This window comes from Xiphophorus hellerii, chromosome 11, assembly GCF_003331165.1.
Source record: "Xiphophorus hellerii strain 12219 chromosome 11, Xiphophorus_hellerii-4.1, whole genome shotgun sequence".
NCBI classification, from domain to species: domain Eukaryota; kingdom Metazoa; phylum Chordata; class Actinopteri; order Cyprinodontiformes; family Poeciliidae; genus Xiphophorus; species Xiphophorus hellerii.
The window spans coordinates 4,878,008-4,892,919 of NC_045682.1; the positions used below are offsets into that span (position 1 = coordinate 4,878,008).

At 35.5% G+C, this 14,912-nt stretch overlaps 1 protein-coding gene across 2 annotated transcripts; it reads left to right on the forward strand.

Moving 5' to 3' along the window:
- The first annotated feature begins 1,130 nt into the window (after window positions 1–1,130).
- Window positions 1,131–12,007, forward strand: scimp (SLP adaptor and CSK interacting membrane protein). Of its 2 annotated transcripts, none has more exons than XM_032577241.1 (5): window positions 1,131–1,487; window positions 2,157–2,283; window positions 8,262–8,313; window positions 9,591–9,667; window positions 10,775–12,007. In XM_032577241.1, exons 2-5 carry the CDS (start codon window positions 2,172–2,174, stop codon window positions 11,425–11,427), a joined length of 894 nt encoding a protein of 297 aa, XP_032433132.1. In that variant the 5' UTR covers window positions 1,131–1,487; window positions 2,157–2,171; the 3' UTR covers window positions 11,428–12,007. The 2 variants fall into 2 exon arrangements, with proteins under 2 accessions (XP_032433132.1, XP_032433133.1); XM_032577242.1 differs by having other exon boundaries at window positions 2,165–2,283.
- Window positions 12,008–14,912: the final 2,905 nt, after the last annotated feature.

Sequence of the window (14,912 nt, forward strand, 5' to 3'; positions counted from 1 at the left end):
AAGGGTTATTGTAGCATTTTTGGTCATTTCATTTTCTAAGATTAGTTTTGCCCTCAATTCAATGCTGTGTCATGTGTCATAATTTTTTTGAATTTCTTATTCTGTGATTCACTACATGTGAAAAAAATAGGTGTCCATGATACTTATGACATGTTATGCGTATACATCTTCTGTATATTTTTATATTTGTGTAAATCTACATGCCTCAATGGCCTGTCACTCCTCTTCCTGGTATCTTGGCTTCTTTTGACTTTCCCATTGTTTTAAACCAGAAAGCAGTGAACTCCATGTGGGACATTAAAATGCATGTACAGGTGTGACTCTTTTTCAAATGTGTCAGTTAATCTTTCAGACATTTGTGGAAGGAAACCCAAAATATTTGACCCAGTTATCCCAGATATTGACCAAATGTATGCAAACCTCTGAATTTCCAATACAAATTTGTGGTGTCCACAGTTTGTTTTGTGGCCCCTAACCACAACACTGGAATGCAGCAAATCTGGCCTGCAAGCAGAGGTGGTTGATGAAAATGTTCCTAAAATTAAAAAATGTGTATTAGACACAAAACACAAATTAATGCTCATTAATTAACATTCCACAAAGAAAAACAAACAAATAAAACGTTTCCACAAATAAGGAGCTGTTAAAATAATTGTTCCTTTTCAACAAAAATCTGGCTAATTTGTTAGTTTCAATAGGGCAAGTTTAGTTTAGTATTGAGAAGTTAAAAATAAAAAAGAGAGGCACTGAAAGTTATTTTCACCTTTCTTTGAAAACAAACAAATACAACTTGTGCCTCCGAGTGCGTACCACTTAACAATTTTGGCACCTTATGGCAAAAAGTTGGGATACTACTAGTTTACTAGCATTCAACTATTTAAACAAAGCTGGTTGCAGAGCTTTTTGCATGTGTCGCTGATAGCGACATATGATCTGGTTGTTCACCTTGAATCAAAATCTGGTTTATTCATCAAAAATCCATGCAACTGTGGGATAATCTGAAACATGTGATTTATAGTAAATATGTGCATAACACTGCTTAATCTGATCCCGATAGAGTGGTGTTAGAGTGGCCGTACATAAAAGTGTTACCAGAGGAACTGAAACTTCAAATGGCTCAGATGTGCATGACTTTTCCCTCCCTGGTTTAAAAATGTTTTGGCTCTCTTAGTTGGAAACATTTCCATGCATTTATTTGGAAATATTTATGCACAAGTACAAAGAGGCTTGAAGCCCTCTGTACAGATATGCTGCCCTTCTGTGACTCTGTCAGACATGCAGCCCCCACAAGCTGGGGTCAGCGGAGCATGGCAGAGTCTCAACCTGCAGGTTTCTTCGCCGTAACGGAGAAAATGAGAAGCTGCTATGCAAAGTTTCTGCGCATGATGACTGCTGCCGAAATATGCCACCCACTTCCATCTTCAGTTCTCTGAGCCTGACGCCCGGTTCTGACCCAGCCTCGGATCTATCAGCTGTTTGCTCAAAAGGTAGGACACATTATTGTAGTTTGGGGGATTTTTCAGCTAAAACTTTAACATATTACGTCTGCCTAACAGCATAATTGCCTATGTCCAATTTGAGAAAAATAACAGTTGTTTTCGCAAAAAGCTGGAGCTAATATAGAGAAGTCTAAATATGTCTCCTTAACGCAATTGTGAACAAGCAGTATGTGTTCTTGGACGCGATCAGGAAGTTGTTGAGAACAGAACATGTGGGGAGAAAAGATAAATGAGGGGGGAAAAAATAGCATTTTCATGGAAACATTAAGCGGAAACATGTTTCCAGATGGAATCAACTGTTAAATTAAAAACCGCCTCCTGCGTTCATGTTAAAATACAAACTTTTTTAGCTGGTTTTCAGCTCAGCCAGCTAAAAAGAATGAATATTTTTCTTTCATTTTTGCTGGCAGTGCGTAAGGGCGGACTTCCTCACCAAAACAGTCCCTAGAGGTTGTCAAGGAGGGCTTGTTTGAGTCTCAACTCAGAGGCTGATACCAAAATAACTTTAAGACTTAGTCAACGCTGAAAAAGAGGAAGTGGTGAATTGTTGTCTTTCCGAACCACAGTCTTGTATACTAAAAAGCAACAGATGAAAACCAGTTGAAATAAGAGTGTCTTTTTCTTTTTCATTTTTCATTTCTTTGGTGGTTTGTGGAGTTCGGCAGAGATCCCATGGCTCTTTTACGCAAATACATCTGGGTGATAGTGATACTGGGGATGGTTTTTGTGTCGCTGGTGATCAGCCTCATCTTCGTCCTCATCAATAAGTGTATTTCCAGAAAAGGTAAGCTGAAATATATATATATATTTTACCTATTTTCTGTTGTTCCCTCAAAATATTTGAATTTTTCAGACAAAAGTGTTTTAGTTTTGGCTTCCTGACTTATATGGTGTCATCGTATCTGGAATAGCGACAGAAAAATAGAAGAAATATCTCAGCAACGCGTATCTATTTTTAATCCAGTCAAAAAAAGGTGTCTGTTTCTTGCGCGACAATTGGAAATATTGAATAGTAATCGCATTTTAATCCTAGATAATGGCTTTCTTTTGTATTTAGGTTCTTTTTGTTATTTTGTTCTTTGTGGTTTAGATTTGGTTATTCGGATGATCAAATGATTAATCGAAGGAAAAATTGTCCCATTGTTTTGTGAAGCCTTTTTATGCAATATTAGAAGTACATTAAAATTAATTTCCCTTTTTAAATAAGAAAATAAACATTTTATTTTTCTAAAATGCAATAACAAAGAATTGCTTTAGTGAACACTTGATCATTAGTCGCAAAGGATGCATCAGAACCTGAAAAAAAATCCTTCTAACATCTGTTTAACATCAGTACAGTGTAGGGTTGATCGGTTGATCATTGTTTGGATTAACCGATTAATAGTTGGATGGCAGCAGGTGCTTTGTAGGATTTTATTTTTATTTTTTTATTGAATTTGAAGCTAAAAGTTTTTCTTGATGAGTTCTCGGTTAACATAATTTTAGACAAAGAAGTTTTTTTTCATTTTAAATGCAAAATGTGTATATTTTTTTGTACATTTTTGGCTTGACTGCTGCTCTGAGTATGTTTTTCTTTCATCAGATTGCCTTGTTTTTTTGAGTCTGTATACTCCAGTTAATGATTAATCATTGACTTAATTAGTTATTTTAATAATCACTTCATCGTGAACATTCCGATTGTTCATTTCAACGCTAGAATAGAATAGAGATTCCTTTATTGTCCCAAAAAGGCAAAATGCAATCCCAATAGCAGCAAGGTGACAGGTAATCAAAGCACAAAGATGCAAACAAGAATATAAGATACATAAAAACAGAATGAAGAATAAATACTGTACATTAAGGGCAAAATGTCAACATAAATACTGTGCCATTATTAGAATTAGCTAACTCCAATCCGAAGGAATGTACGACTGGATGGGTTAATCTGCAAAACTGTTTACATTTCAGCAATTTACGTTAAATGAGAATAAAAAACGGTACAACAACAGAGATGTGCACTACTGAAACGTTATTTAAAATGAGTACAAACGGTACAAATACCAGCAGGGCATTCCAGTTATAAAGTCTTACTAGAGGATTTATATTGTTTATTGTTATCCTATAATCACTTATCAAAGATACATTCAGGGATTAAACCTCTGTCTGCGTTCTGGTTTCATGTTAAAAACCACAAAACACAACAAGTACTGGCTGTAACCAATATCTGTGATATGAGCTACTTGTGTCTCTTATGAATTTACATAGATTCTGTTTTAGACGCACAAACTGATTTCAGAAAACAAATGTTCCAGATTAGTCGCTCAGCTTTATGTGGGTCCCATATGAATGTTACCTGGACTGGACATTTCTTACCCATTGTCATGGTTTGTGGTTATAGAGGTGGTGAGGCAGACACAGTCAACCCAGGTTATGGTGAGACAATGATGATTTAATAATGAATAAGGCAAACAAGCCAGGCAGCACAGATGAGTAACAGCAACAGCTCTGACTCTGGTAGCAACTGGTACATAATCCAGTTGCTACAGACGAGCGACAGCAACAATTCTCCTACTGGTAGATCTACTTTCGTCCTTGTTGATGTCCATAGTGCAACGCCCAACTATTACATCATTTTTTATATAAATATTTCAGTAGTTTCATTCTTGTTTAGTTGTTGTTACTTCTTATCATGAAGCAAGTTTGGAGTTTTGGGTTTACTGACTAATTCTAACTTGACGTCACTCATGCTCTGACCGTTGTTCTGCTTCTTTAGTGGCGAACTAAATTCATGAGGAAATTTGTGGTTTCAGTTGTTGCAGTTTTGCAAAGCAGAATTTCACACACTGCAAACTAAAAGTAAATCCAGAGTTCAGCAGATATGCATCTTTATATGCTTGTTTGACCAGAGCTCAGGCTCCGTTCTCACTCTGCTACTTCAGTCGTATTTTAAAAAATGTATCATTACTCTGCTTATAGGAGCTGCAGATAGTTTTATCTGTGTTATTTACCAGACAGTTACAAGTATGTGGAGTGTGTGTCTGTGACCAAAATGTGCAAAAATAGGGATTAAAATAGTGGAAAAAGTGCATTTAGAAAGAATATTGAAAGAAGTAACTTGCATAATGGGAAGATCTAAGTAGTCAAAATAACACATTGTAGTCAAATAAGTGCATGGATTTAGCAGTAAGCAGTGCTGCAGATATAGATTTTCACAATATTTTAGATCTGTTTGCAGTGATCAGATGAAAGTTATATTTTTAGCTTATAATTTGAAATATTTTCTTTGTCAAAAAAAAAAAAAACCCACAAAATTTTTACCGTATTCATCATGACCAAAAGTATCCTTTATCCTAATTTTAGAGCATTAATTTAATCAGAACAGAAATGGTTCTTCAGCCCCCCAAAAAATGGAGAAAAATTAACAGTTTTTATCAAAAGTTGGCCTGAAATTTAAGGGAAAACCAAAAGGTCAGAGGTTCACTAGAGAGAGCCACCATCAGGCAGCCTTGGTCCAGAACTTGGTACCCGGTATATCAGATTTGGGTTTTTCAATAAAATGTCATGTATTTGCAAATGAAATTCTTAAAACTTTGTGTCATCATAACCTCTTATCATGACTGTCACATCGCCTTGCAAAATCAGCTTCATGTCAAAAAGCTGCAGGATGGACAGCAAAAATCATCATTCTGTTTTATAACTTCCCCAGAAAGTTATTATAATATCAGATAAGATCATTAAAGGTATCAAATTGTGCAACTGCACCTCGTTCTGCCTTCAGCAGATTAAACGTCTTCTTATTTCCTGTGCAAGCAGACAAAATAGAGAATAAAAATATTATCCATCCTCATTTCCCTACATTCTTTCCCTACAAGTCTGTTTGGTGTTTTTTTTGTTCTTTTTTTGTTTGTGTTAAAAACACTTTCGCTTTTCTTTTCATTTCAATGCTTTCGGCTTTTAAACACGATGATGTTTATTTATTTGAGATGAAAATGAAGCCATCCCATCTAATAATGCAGCCACAGTTTTCTCCACAATGCTCTTATTACGGCCAAAAGCACCGATTAGAAAAATTCTTCTTTTTATTTACTTTGATATCAGCTTTAATAAGCAATCAGCAAACAGACTTACTCCGGCAATGACATTTAAAAGGTCTTGAAATAATTATTTAAAAATTGTTACGTTATTATAACCTCACTGAAAACTTTAGAAAAACTCAGTCTTTAATTTCAGTGCATTTTTCCACTGCACTGTACAGTACAACTTAGTAACAAGTTGAAATAACTTAAATGAACAAAAATACTGTGGTCACTCATTTCTGTCAATGAATTAAACTCCAAAATGAATTTTTGAAGTAATGTCTCCGTTGTCCTCAGTGCATCACAGGTTTTAGGGGATTTTGAGTGATGAATAATTCAACTTTGTTCCATTGAGTCATTTCTTGTTTAAATTGACTTCATATCTAAAAGCCTTTGACTCTTGATTGATCATTTTTGTACATTCTTTTCTTTACTTTTTGCTTACAAATCTGAATGTGTTGAACAAGCGAAATTAGAAACAGTGCATTCAAATATATATTTTTTTATGATCTCTGCAGAAAACGAGCTGATGTTATAAGAAACGAGCTGAAAAAAAAATAAGAACACCAAAAAAGGCTACCATAAATTGTTAGTTTGTTACTACTAAACCGTGTTAGCAAACATTTATTTTTAGCAAAAATAAGCTTCTGTGGAACCTGGATCTAAGGATAATGAACGAGGAAGTGGAACACAGAGATAAATAAAAAGATCTAAATAGATAAACAGAAAGGGTTAAAACAAGAGAATCCGATGGAAGTCCAAACACCTACATTGTTTCTCCTTTAAGTTCTTGACTTTTCATAAATATTCCCTTATAAATATTCTCTGTCTATGTTTGACTTTTTCCAATCAACAAATTATATTTAAAAAAAAAGGACGAACGTGGTGTCTAAAGTATGGTGGAGGACGTGTGGGGATGTGGGCCTGTTTCTCTTTCCACTTATTAGAACATTGTGAACATTTCAGAATATGAGGATATTTTAAAAGACAATTTGAAGGCATCTGCCAGAAAACAAACAAAAAAAAGATCTCAAACATGATATTTTATTTTGATAAAGCAATTTATTGCTAAACTCAATACAAAATCTTACCAAGTATTTTTGTCCAGTTCCTACTGCACATATCGCAGTGCACTTCAAATAACACAAAGCTAAATTATAAGTAACGTTTCAGCAAGTTACATGAGCTTTTTTGAAGTCAATAATTCTTTAATATTGATGATAAAGAACTAGTTTCACTGGCAGATTATTTCATTTACAACATGGGAAAAATTTCTTGTTTTAAGTGAAATAATCTGCCAATTTTTTTTAGAACGTTTTTTTTTTTTTTTTGATTTTCATAACTTTATTTAAACATCAACAAAAATAAACAAAAACAACCCAACCCAAATCAGAACTTTTTAATCAATATTAAAGAATTATTGACTTAAAACAAGCTCTTACGTCTGGATGAAAAGTTACTTCTAAGTTAGTTTTTGTCTTATTTTAAGTGTATGAAGATATAGCAGAAACTAGACCAAAAAATCTTCAGTAAGATTTTGTGTTTTTGCTGTAAAGTGCGACTACAACAAAAGATGAATTTATGAAATTAGCTCTGAACATCCTTACCACAATTTCCAATAAATTTGTTCCCATCTGTAATATAAGCATGTTTCTTCTGTGACCAATCGCAGACGAGAAAACCTGAACGTTTTTAGCATGTTAGAACGATATAAACTATTGCCATGTCTTTGACAAGGCTGGTAGGAAAGCCGTAAAATGTGCTTCAGAAAAAATTCAGGGAGAAGTGAACAAAGTCTGGCGGCTCAGTTGGTTGGAGTGAGTTCTCTCTCCTCCCCATTTCCTGTCCGTTTACAGGTAAATAAAGGCCTTGAAATAAGAAGTTTCCTCTTCACTCAAAACAGCTTCTGGTTTCCAGTTAACCTGGGAACCCAGAACTTGCTCTTTGTCTGCCACACATGAGAGCCCTGAACAGGAAAGGGGAAACCAAACATCATTACTACTGTCACAAATACTTCTGAGGTCTTCAACCCCATAGAGAAGTTATTATAATTGTATGAAATGCTATTATTAGAGGCACCCTGTGGATTTGATCGGCTCAGATGAAACTTTAATGATCCCTGTGGCGTAGCTGCAGCAGCAGCGGCAGCAGCAGCAAAGAGCCAGGCTTTGCTCCGCTTCGGAGAGATGAACTCAGAGCAAACAAATGCAACAAAAGACTATGCTTTATGAATAATATTGGTACATTTTGAGAGAAAATATGAAATGTTTTATGAATAAAAATGAAAACAGGAAAACCTTTGAGTTTGTTGTAACAACGCTTATAATTCCAGTGTAACATTTAATTTGTGTTTATAGTTATTTTGTCCCGTTTGAGCTCTTTAACACACATTGAGGCTTTTGCACTTGCTTCGGTTTTAGTGTTTTATTGTTTCTATTGTCGACTTTTGTCCTTTCCATATTTTGAATGTTTATTTATGTATTGCTACAGCATTTTGTTGCAGATGTTGTTGTTTAAAAGTGCTTTATAACTAAAACAGTAGTGGTTGTAGTAGTCTATTTTTAATTATTAATGTTTGGACTTTTAAGAAAAGAACACATGTCAGCCTCTTCCAGTATGCTACAATGATATGAATTGTATTAATGTTATTTGTGTACATATCTACCGCATCAGATAACTTGAAATAATTTTTCCTTCTTTCTTTCAGCAGGCAAACATCGCATTTTACAGCTTCAGGAAAGACCTGACTTCAAAATCGAGTAATGTCTTCTCATACGTATGGTCTTAGTTTCTCTGAATAGCAAAATCACATCCTGATTTGAGGCATCCTAAAAACAGGCACAGCTTTTTTTTAAAAAAGTATCAGTCTAAGGATCAGACAGGAACAGGACATAACTAAAAGTTTTCCTTAAGCAGAAAACATGCTAATATGGCAAACACTGCAATATTTTTCCAATGAAAATGCTAAAAAAACAAAAAAAAAACAACTTCCTGTCTTGATGATGTGGGTTATTTGAACGAAGTAGAAATATTTATTTACTGCTGAAGATTCACCATTTTCTCACCATGTATCTGTATCAGGAGTAATGATGTAAGTCTGTGAGGTTCTGACCCAACAGAGATTTATGCTCCTCTGAAGTAAACTGTTGAACCCAGCAGCTTGAGCAGCACAGCATGTCTGTAGGAGACGGTAGGAAACTTGAGGCTATTTTAGTGAAGCACAACAACAAATAAACAATAACCAAGCCACAAGCTGAGTTATGACCCTGTTCAGAATTTTTAGTTCTTCGATGTTTGTTCATGCTTTCTAGTTTATTTTAATTACTGAACTGATAGAACTCGTGCATATTCACATTTTGTTCATTCTTGTTGATTTAGGAACTTCTATTAAGGGGAGTTGAAAACATATGCATGGCACATTTTCCAGTCTTTTACTTGTAAACATTTTTGAAACAACACGGATTATTTTTTCTTCCAGCCGTACACTATTTGGTGTCGGCTTATCATATGAAACCCCAATAAATACATCGTGGCTAGAAAAAATACAACACTGGAAAAACCTTATGTGCCACGAATTCAAATGCAAGTTTTTGCACACCATGTACCGACTGAAAAAGCCCAAGGACTGGTCAGTTGATGAGACCATGCTAACTTTGTTTAGGATGTTTGCTGGGAAGCTAAAAACATTAAACATTCATGTGTTATTAGTTCCATATGTAACTGATTAGTTGTGGTCAGTCACATGCCCTTATAAGGGCATGTCCACAGGAGGTTCTAGAATGTAAAGACGGTTGGTCAATTTTCTGTGTGACTGTGTGAAGAAGCCCAACCTCCTTTTTCTATACAATAAAGAGAAATGCAAAGAAAGATCTGGCAGAATTGATTCCAGACAGTGTTTGACAGCGATTTGTCGCGTCTGTTCTCAATTCTCCTATTCTGTAGAAGAGAAAAGAAAACTAATCTCTGTCTCTGGCTGATTCTTTGCAGGTTAGGACAAAATAAACCTATCAATTTCTTTGTTCTCAAAACTTTTCAGGAGCAACAAATATCAGCTGACACAATCTGGCACAGACACACCTCCTCTTCCTCCTCGGACACAGTTTCTCATAGCAGGTAAAGCTCATTTTCCCACCAGTACATTTTATGGACAGAAGTTGGACGCTGGCACAAACTGTTTGCATGAGGAACTGAAACAGAAAGTGGCGCCGTACGACAGCTGACCCATCTGACAATAAGCTTTGAATCCCACGCAGAGGGAGAAAGCCACATATTCACTTCCAGTCGAGCCTTCTGAAGCCAAGTTCCTTTTGATTTAACCACACAGCCATGTCAGTTATTTAAAAATCCCAAGTGTGAGTGACATTACAGTATAAATCAGAGTTTTGTGCTTATTTCCTGGGCTTCAGTGAGGTTGACTAAAACGAACAGAAGAAAGTGAATTAAAAGATGTTGAATTGACCACTGCAGATACTTTCAGAGTAACTCTTATATGAATAGGTTTGCTAATTTAAAACCCAGGGGAAAAAAAAACTTTAATGTAATCTGTAATAAACTAACTTTAAATGTATGTTCTCAACTCCCCTGTAAGTTTGAATGTGACATAATTACACAAATGAGATTATGAGACATGTAGAGTTTATTTACATTCCTGGATTCTCTGAGTTTAAAGAATGGGAAGAACTTATAAACACTATGTTTTGCTGACAGCAACACATTTCTCTACAATATATTAATAAACATATAATCTAGCAGCCTAAGCAGAGCTCCAGCATGTTTATTCAGCTGGTTTCACCTCTGTAGGCGCTGTACAATGGCTGTGGGAAAAGACAACTGTTTCTTGTTGGTTGTGCAGGAGGCTCCACTCCTGCTTTTCAAAGATGTACGGTTGTACAATTGCACATCTGTTTGAAGTCATTTTCTCTTGCAAGTGTAGACATTGAGTTGGGGAGGCAGCAGCTCATTGTGAAAGGAGCTCAAATTAGGCAGAACTGAGCAGATTAAAATCTCATCATCTACGAATGATTTTGTGCAGCAAATGTGTTAAACATGTTTTGTTTAGCCCATAGACCGATCCAAACCTGTTCAAGGAAGCATCATAAGTCACTATTAACAATCTGCTGGTCACCTTTAGATAATACGTCAACTAACCAAGTTGATTTGTATTCTGTAATTTTCCATATGTGATAAGAAATTGTCTAAAAAGAAAGTTTATTGTTTCAGAGGCCCTAAGCTATGAGAACCTGGCTGAGGAATGTGAGCATGACGACCAGAGTGACCACGACTACGAGGAGGCCCTGGACCAGATGCTCGACTGCGTGAAGGTGCAGGATAATCTGCTCTACAATCATCCAAACACAAACTCTGGAGTTTCAGTCACCCAGAGCTACGAGAACCTGGCTGAGGAGAACGACTACGAGGAGAGCGTGGATCCACTGCCGGACTATGTCAAAGTGGAGGATGAAACCGAGATTCTTCCCCCTCCTCTCTGCGATTTGGATCCAAATATGAATTGCAATGGTTTTTTGGGTCAGAGCTACGAAAATCTGGCCGATGAGAATGGCTACGAGGAGAGCGTGGATCCACTGCCGGACTATGTCAAAGTGGAGGATGAAACCGAGATTCTTCCCCCTCCTCTCTGCGATTTGGATCCAAATATGAATTGCAATGGTTCTTTGGGTCAGAGTTACGAAAATCTGGCCGATGAGAATGAGTACGAGGAGAGCATGGAGCAGCAGTTGGACTATGCGAAGGTGGAGGATGAGTTCACTCCTCATCAGAACGACGAAGCGAGGGACAACGCCTCCACTGCGTCCACCGAGGACTATGACGACATCGGAGGAGAAGATGAGGAAGACTATGATGATATTGGATAAGATCAATATTTAAAAAAAAGGACAAAGACTTTTTTCTCCAACCTTCCTGCTGAGCAGAGCTTTCACAGATTTCTTTTGTTTCCCCGTCTTTAATTATTTTTCACATGCTTTTAAAAGCAGAACAGCTGGAGATAACGGTTTGCTTTTTGGACATTCAGTTCTACTTTTTGATTCCTACACAACTTATTTACTGATCATTTCTAGATTTGTTTATAGCTGTTTTTCAACCTTTTCGATTTAAAACCTTGTGAACTGTTTTTTTTTGTTTTTTAAAAATAAAACGTGTAATTTTATGTTTGTAAATTGTACAGCACCGCATAAATGTGATTGTGTTTACAGTGGGCTAATTTTTGTCTGCCACGATTTGCGGTTGAAGAGGTGAGGATGGAAGCCGAGGACCCAGGTGTGGTGCAATAATGATGATTTTTAATAAAAGTCCAAACCAACAGAACAGAATCCAGGCAGCACAGGTGAGCAGTAAGGCTAAGAGCTCAGACACTGGTAGCGACTGGTTACACAGGTGGAGACAAAGACAAAGACAAAGACCTGGCAGGGAGCAAGAGACACAGGCGGGTATAAATACACAAGAAAGGTAATCCGGGGAAACAAGGGGCAGCTGGGGACAATCAAGGGGTAGCCGGGACAACAAGGAGACTCAATTAACTGAAAATGTCAGAAATTTAAATTAACAGAGAAAATAACAAAACCTTACGTTAGCATATTTGCTGTAATACGCAGAGCAGAGATGAATATATATATAAGAAATGTGAACAATAATAAAAATTTATGAAATAATTAAAGAATTGCTTTATTTTAAAATAAATAAAAATATAATATAATATAATATAATATAATATAATAAAAAATAAAAAAAAACAATCAAAAATAAATAATTACTCTAAAAAAAAGTGTGACTAAATTAATATTTACAAAATAAATATTGCAAATATTTATTTTGGCAGCCTATTCATAAAAAAAGAACAACTATGTATAGTTTGGTATATTATTAAGTTGATTTTATAAAATTGAGGCTACTTTTTTCTCTATACATACTATCAAAAAGGTGAACAATATTGAATAATCAATCAATTCTACCATATGGGAACTCTTTGGTTTTAATCACCATGCCCTTCACAGGAATTGCACAAAAAACCCCAACATAATTAAATCAACAATTTTTTGTTAAAATTCAGATTCATATTAGTTCCCAGTTATCCTGATAAAACCCAAATCATATGAGGGATCATATCTAATTCACTTTTAGATACAACCAATTCCTAAGCTCTACTAAACACTTTGGAACTATTTTCTATTTATGCAGGAAAATAGATTTTAATAATATAAAATTAAGAACAACAATGTTTAAGTTGCAAATAAAGCTTGAGGTGAGATTTATATGTTTGCAAAAACAGTGGGAACAACTGTGTGTGTGTAACTTTGCTCAGAAGGCCAGCATTAAAACTTTTCTAGGTTACATCGACTTAAATATTGAAAACTCTTGATAAATCACATCAATGAAGAAGATATAGTGAAGAAACCTTTCTGAAAATTTCATAACGGAGCTTGAGAGAAGCTTTGTTTGTTAAAGAGCTGTGAAAGTGCATTTTTCTTTAGATTGCTGTGTGTAGCGTGTAGATGACTGAAGCATTTGGAAACTAAATCCTCAGACGTCTACAACTCCCCAAACTGCAATGAAGTAAATCTCCCTGACATGAGCTTCCTCCTCAGACTCTAAAAACGGCACCGTTTAGACAGACTTAGTGTTTTATTCATAAGATGAGGGAATAGCCCAAAATGTAAGAGAAATATTTCTGATGAATATAGCCTGAAATATTCGAGGAAAAAAGTGGTGGTAGAGCAAAAAAATATCTATATATAAATGTAAGTGTAAAATGTAAAACCAGCTTATTATCTGATTCAAGTAAAATAGAAGTGATCCACTGAAATTAATCAGCACTGTTTGTTTTTGCATTATCTGCAGATGTTATAACATTTCTTCTTATTATCAAGTTAACATTTATCCACTGCAGAGGTGTATTAGGACCATTGTAGATAGAAAAAAGGAGTAAATTTCCACCAAAAAAAAACCTCAAAATTTTTTAGAATAATCTCAGAAATGCTCAAACTAAAAAATTTTCTGGGGTTTTTTCTAGAAAATTTCTGAGATTTCCTATTTTTTAACCTGTCTACGATGGCCTCAATACAACATTGTAGTACTTATGTTTAACAGACGAAGTGATAAAAACTGAATAAAGATGCAGAACAAGCATTTAACATGACAACAAGCATTCTGATTTTGTGCATCTTCCCCAAATCAACATTTTGTTTTGCTAATAAATTGCCAAAATTAGTCTTGAGGGGTAATGTTTTTCTTTGTTTCTGTGCAAATGTTTTGGCATTTTTGTGAAAACTTGTTTAGTTTCGATGCAATATTTTTTCCTACAACTCTCTCAGTGCTTCCCTCTTTGGGTTGAAAAGTGGCTACTGCAGTTCAATTTTCCTGCGGTTATGAAGGCCCAGACGGCGCGGGGAAAAACAAAACACAGAGAAATATATCGGATTTGGAAAAGGCGGATTTGGGCATAAACTGGTATGTGAATGGTTCGGTTGGAAATGGAGATAGGAAATGAGGAAGATATGGATTTTGAAGGGTGGACGCCAGCGGGGAGAGGAAGAGGGAGAGGACGTGGAAGAAGTCAAATAGATGAAGGAAGGGAAATTGGTGATGTTCAAGGTAGTAAACAAGAACTAGAAGGAAGTAGTTCAGGAGAAAAAAGGATAGTTAGGAGGAAAGTTGTGAGGGAGGAATTTAAAATAATATTAAGTCTTAAGAACAAGGAAGAACAGGATAACATCAGCCCCATTGTGGTGTCAAGAGAAATAAAAAAGAAAATTGGAGATGTTGAAATGGTAAAGATTTTGAGAGATGGAAACGTATTGGTAGTTTGTAAAAACGAAGAACAAAAGAATAAGGCTTTTAATAATATCTGTAAAAAAAACTGTTGGAGAAAAAAGTCATGGGAGAAAATAAAAAAAATTGAGGAGTGATTTATGGGATCCCTCTAGATGAAGATCTTGATAAAATTATGAGAAATATTGTAGGTGCAAAAGTGAATATCTTGAAGAGACTTTCAAAAACAATAAATGGAGAAAAAGTAGGAAGTTTGTCAATCCTCATTGAATTTGAAGAAAAAGAGTTGCCACAAAACATCAAAGTAGGTTATCTCAGTTTTCAGGTCAGACCTTCTATCCCTCCATCACTTCGTTGTTTCAAATGTCAAAGGTATGGACACATAGCAGCAGTTTGTAAAGGGAAGCAGAGACGTCCAAAATGTGGTGAGGATCACAGGTTTGAAGAATGTAAAGAAGAAGTACAAGAAAAATGTTGTAACTATGGAGGGCAACATAGAGTTACATATGGAGGATGTGAGGTAAGGAAGAAGGCAAAAGAAATCATACGGATTAAAATGACTAAAAACATAAGC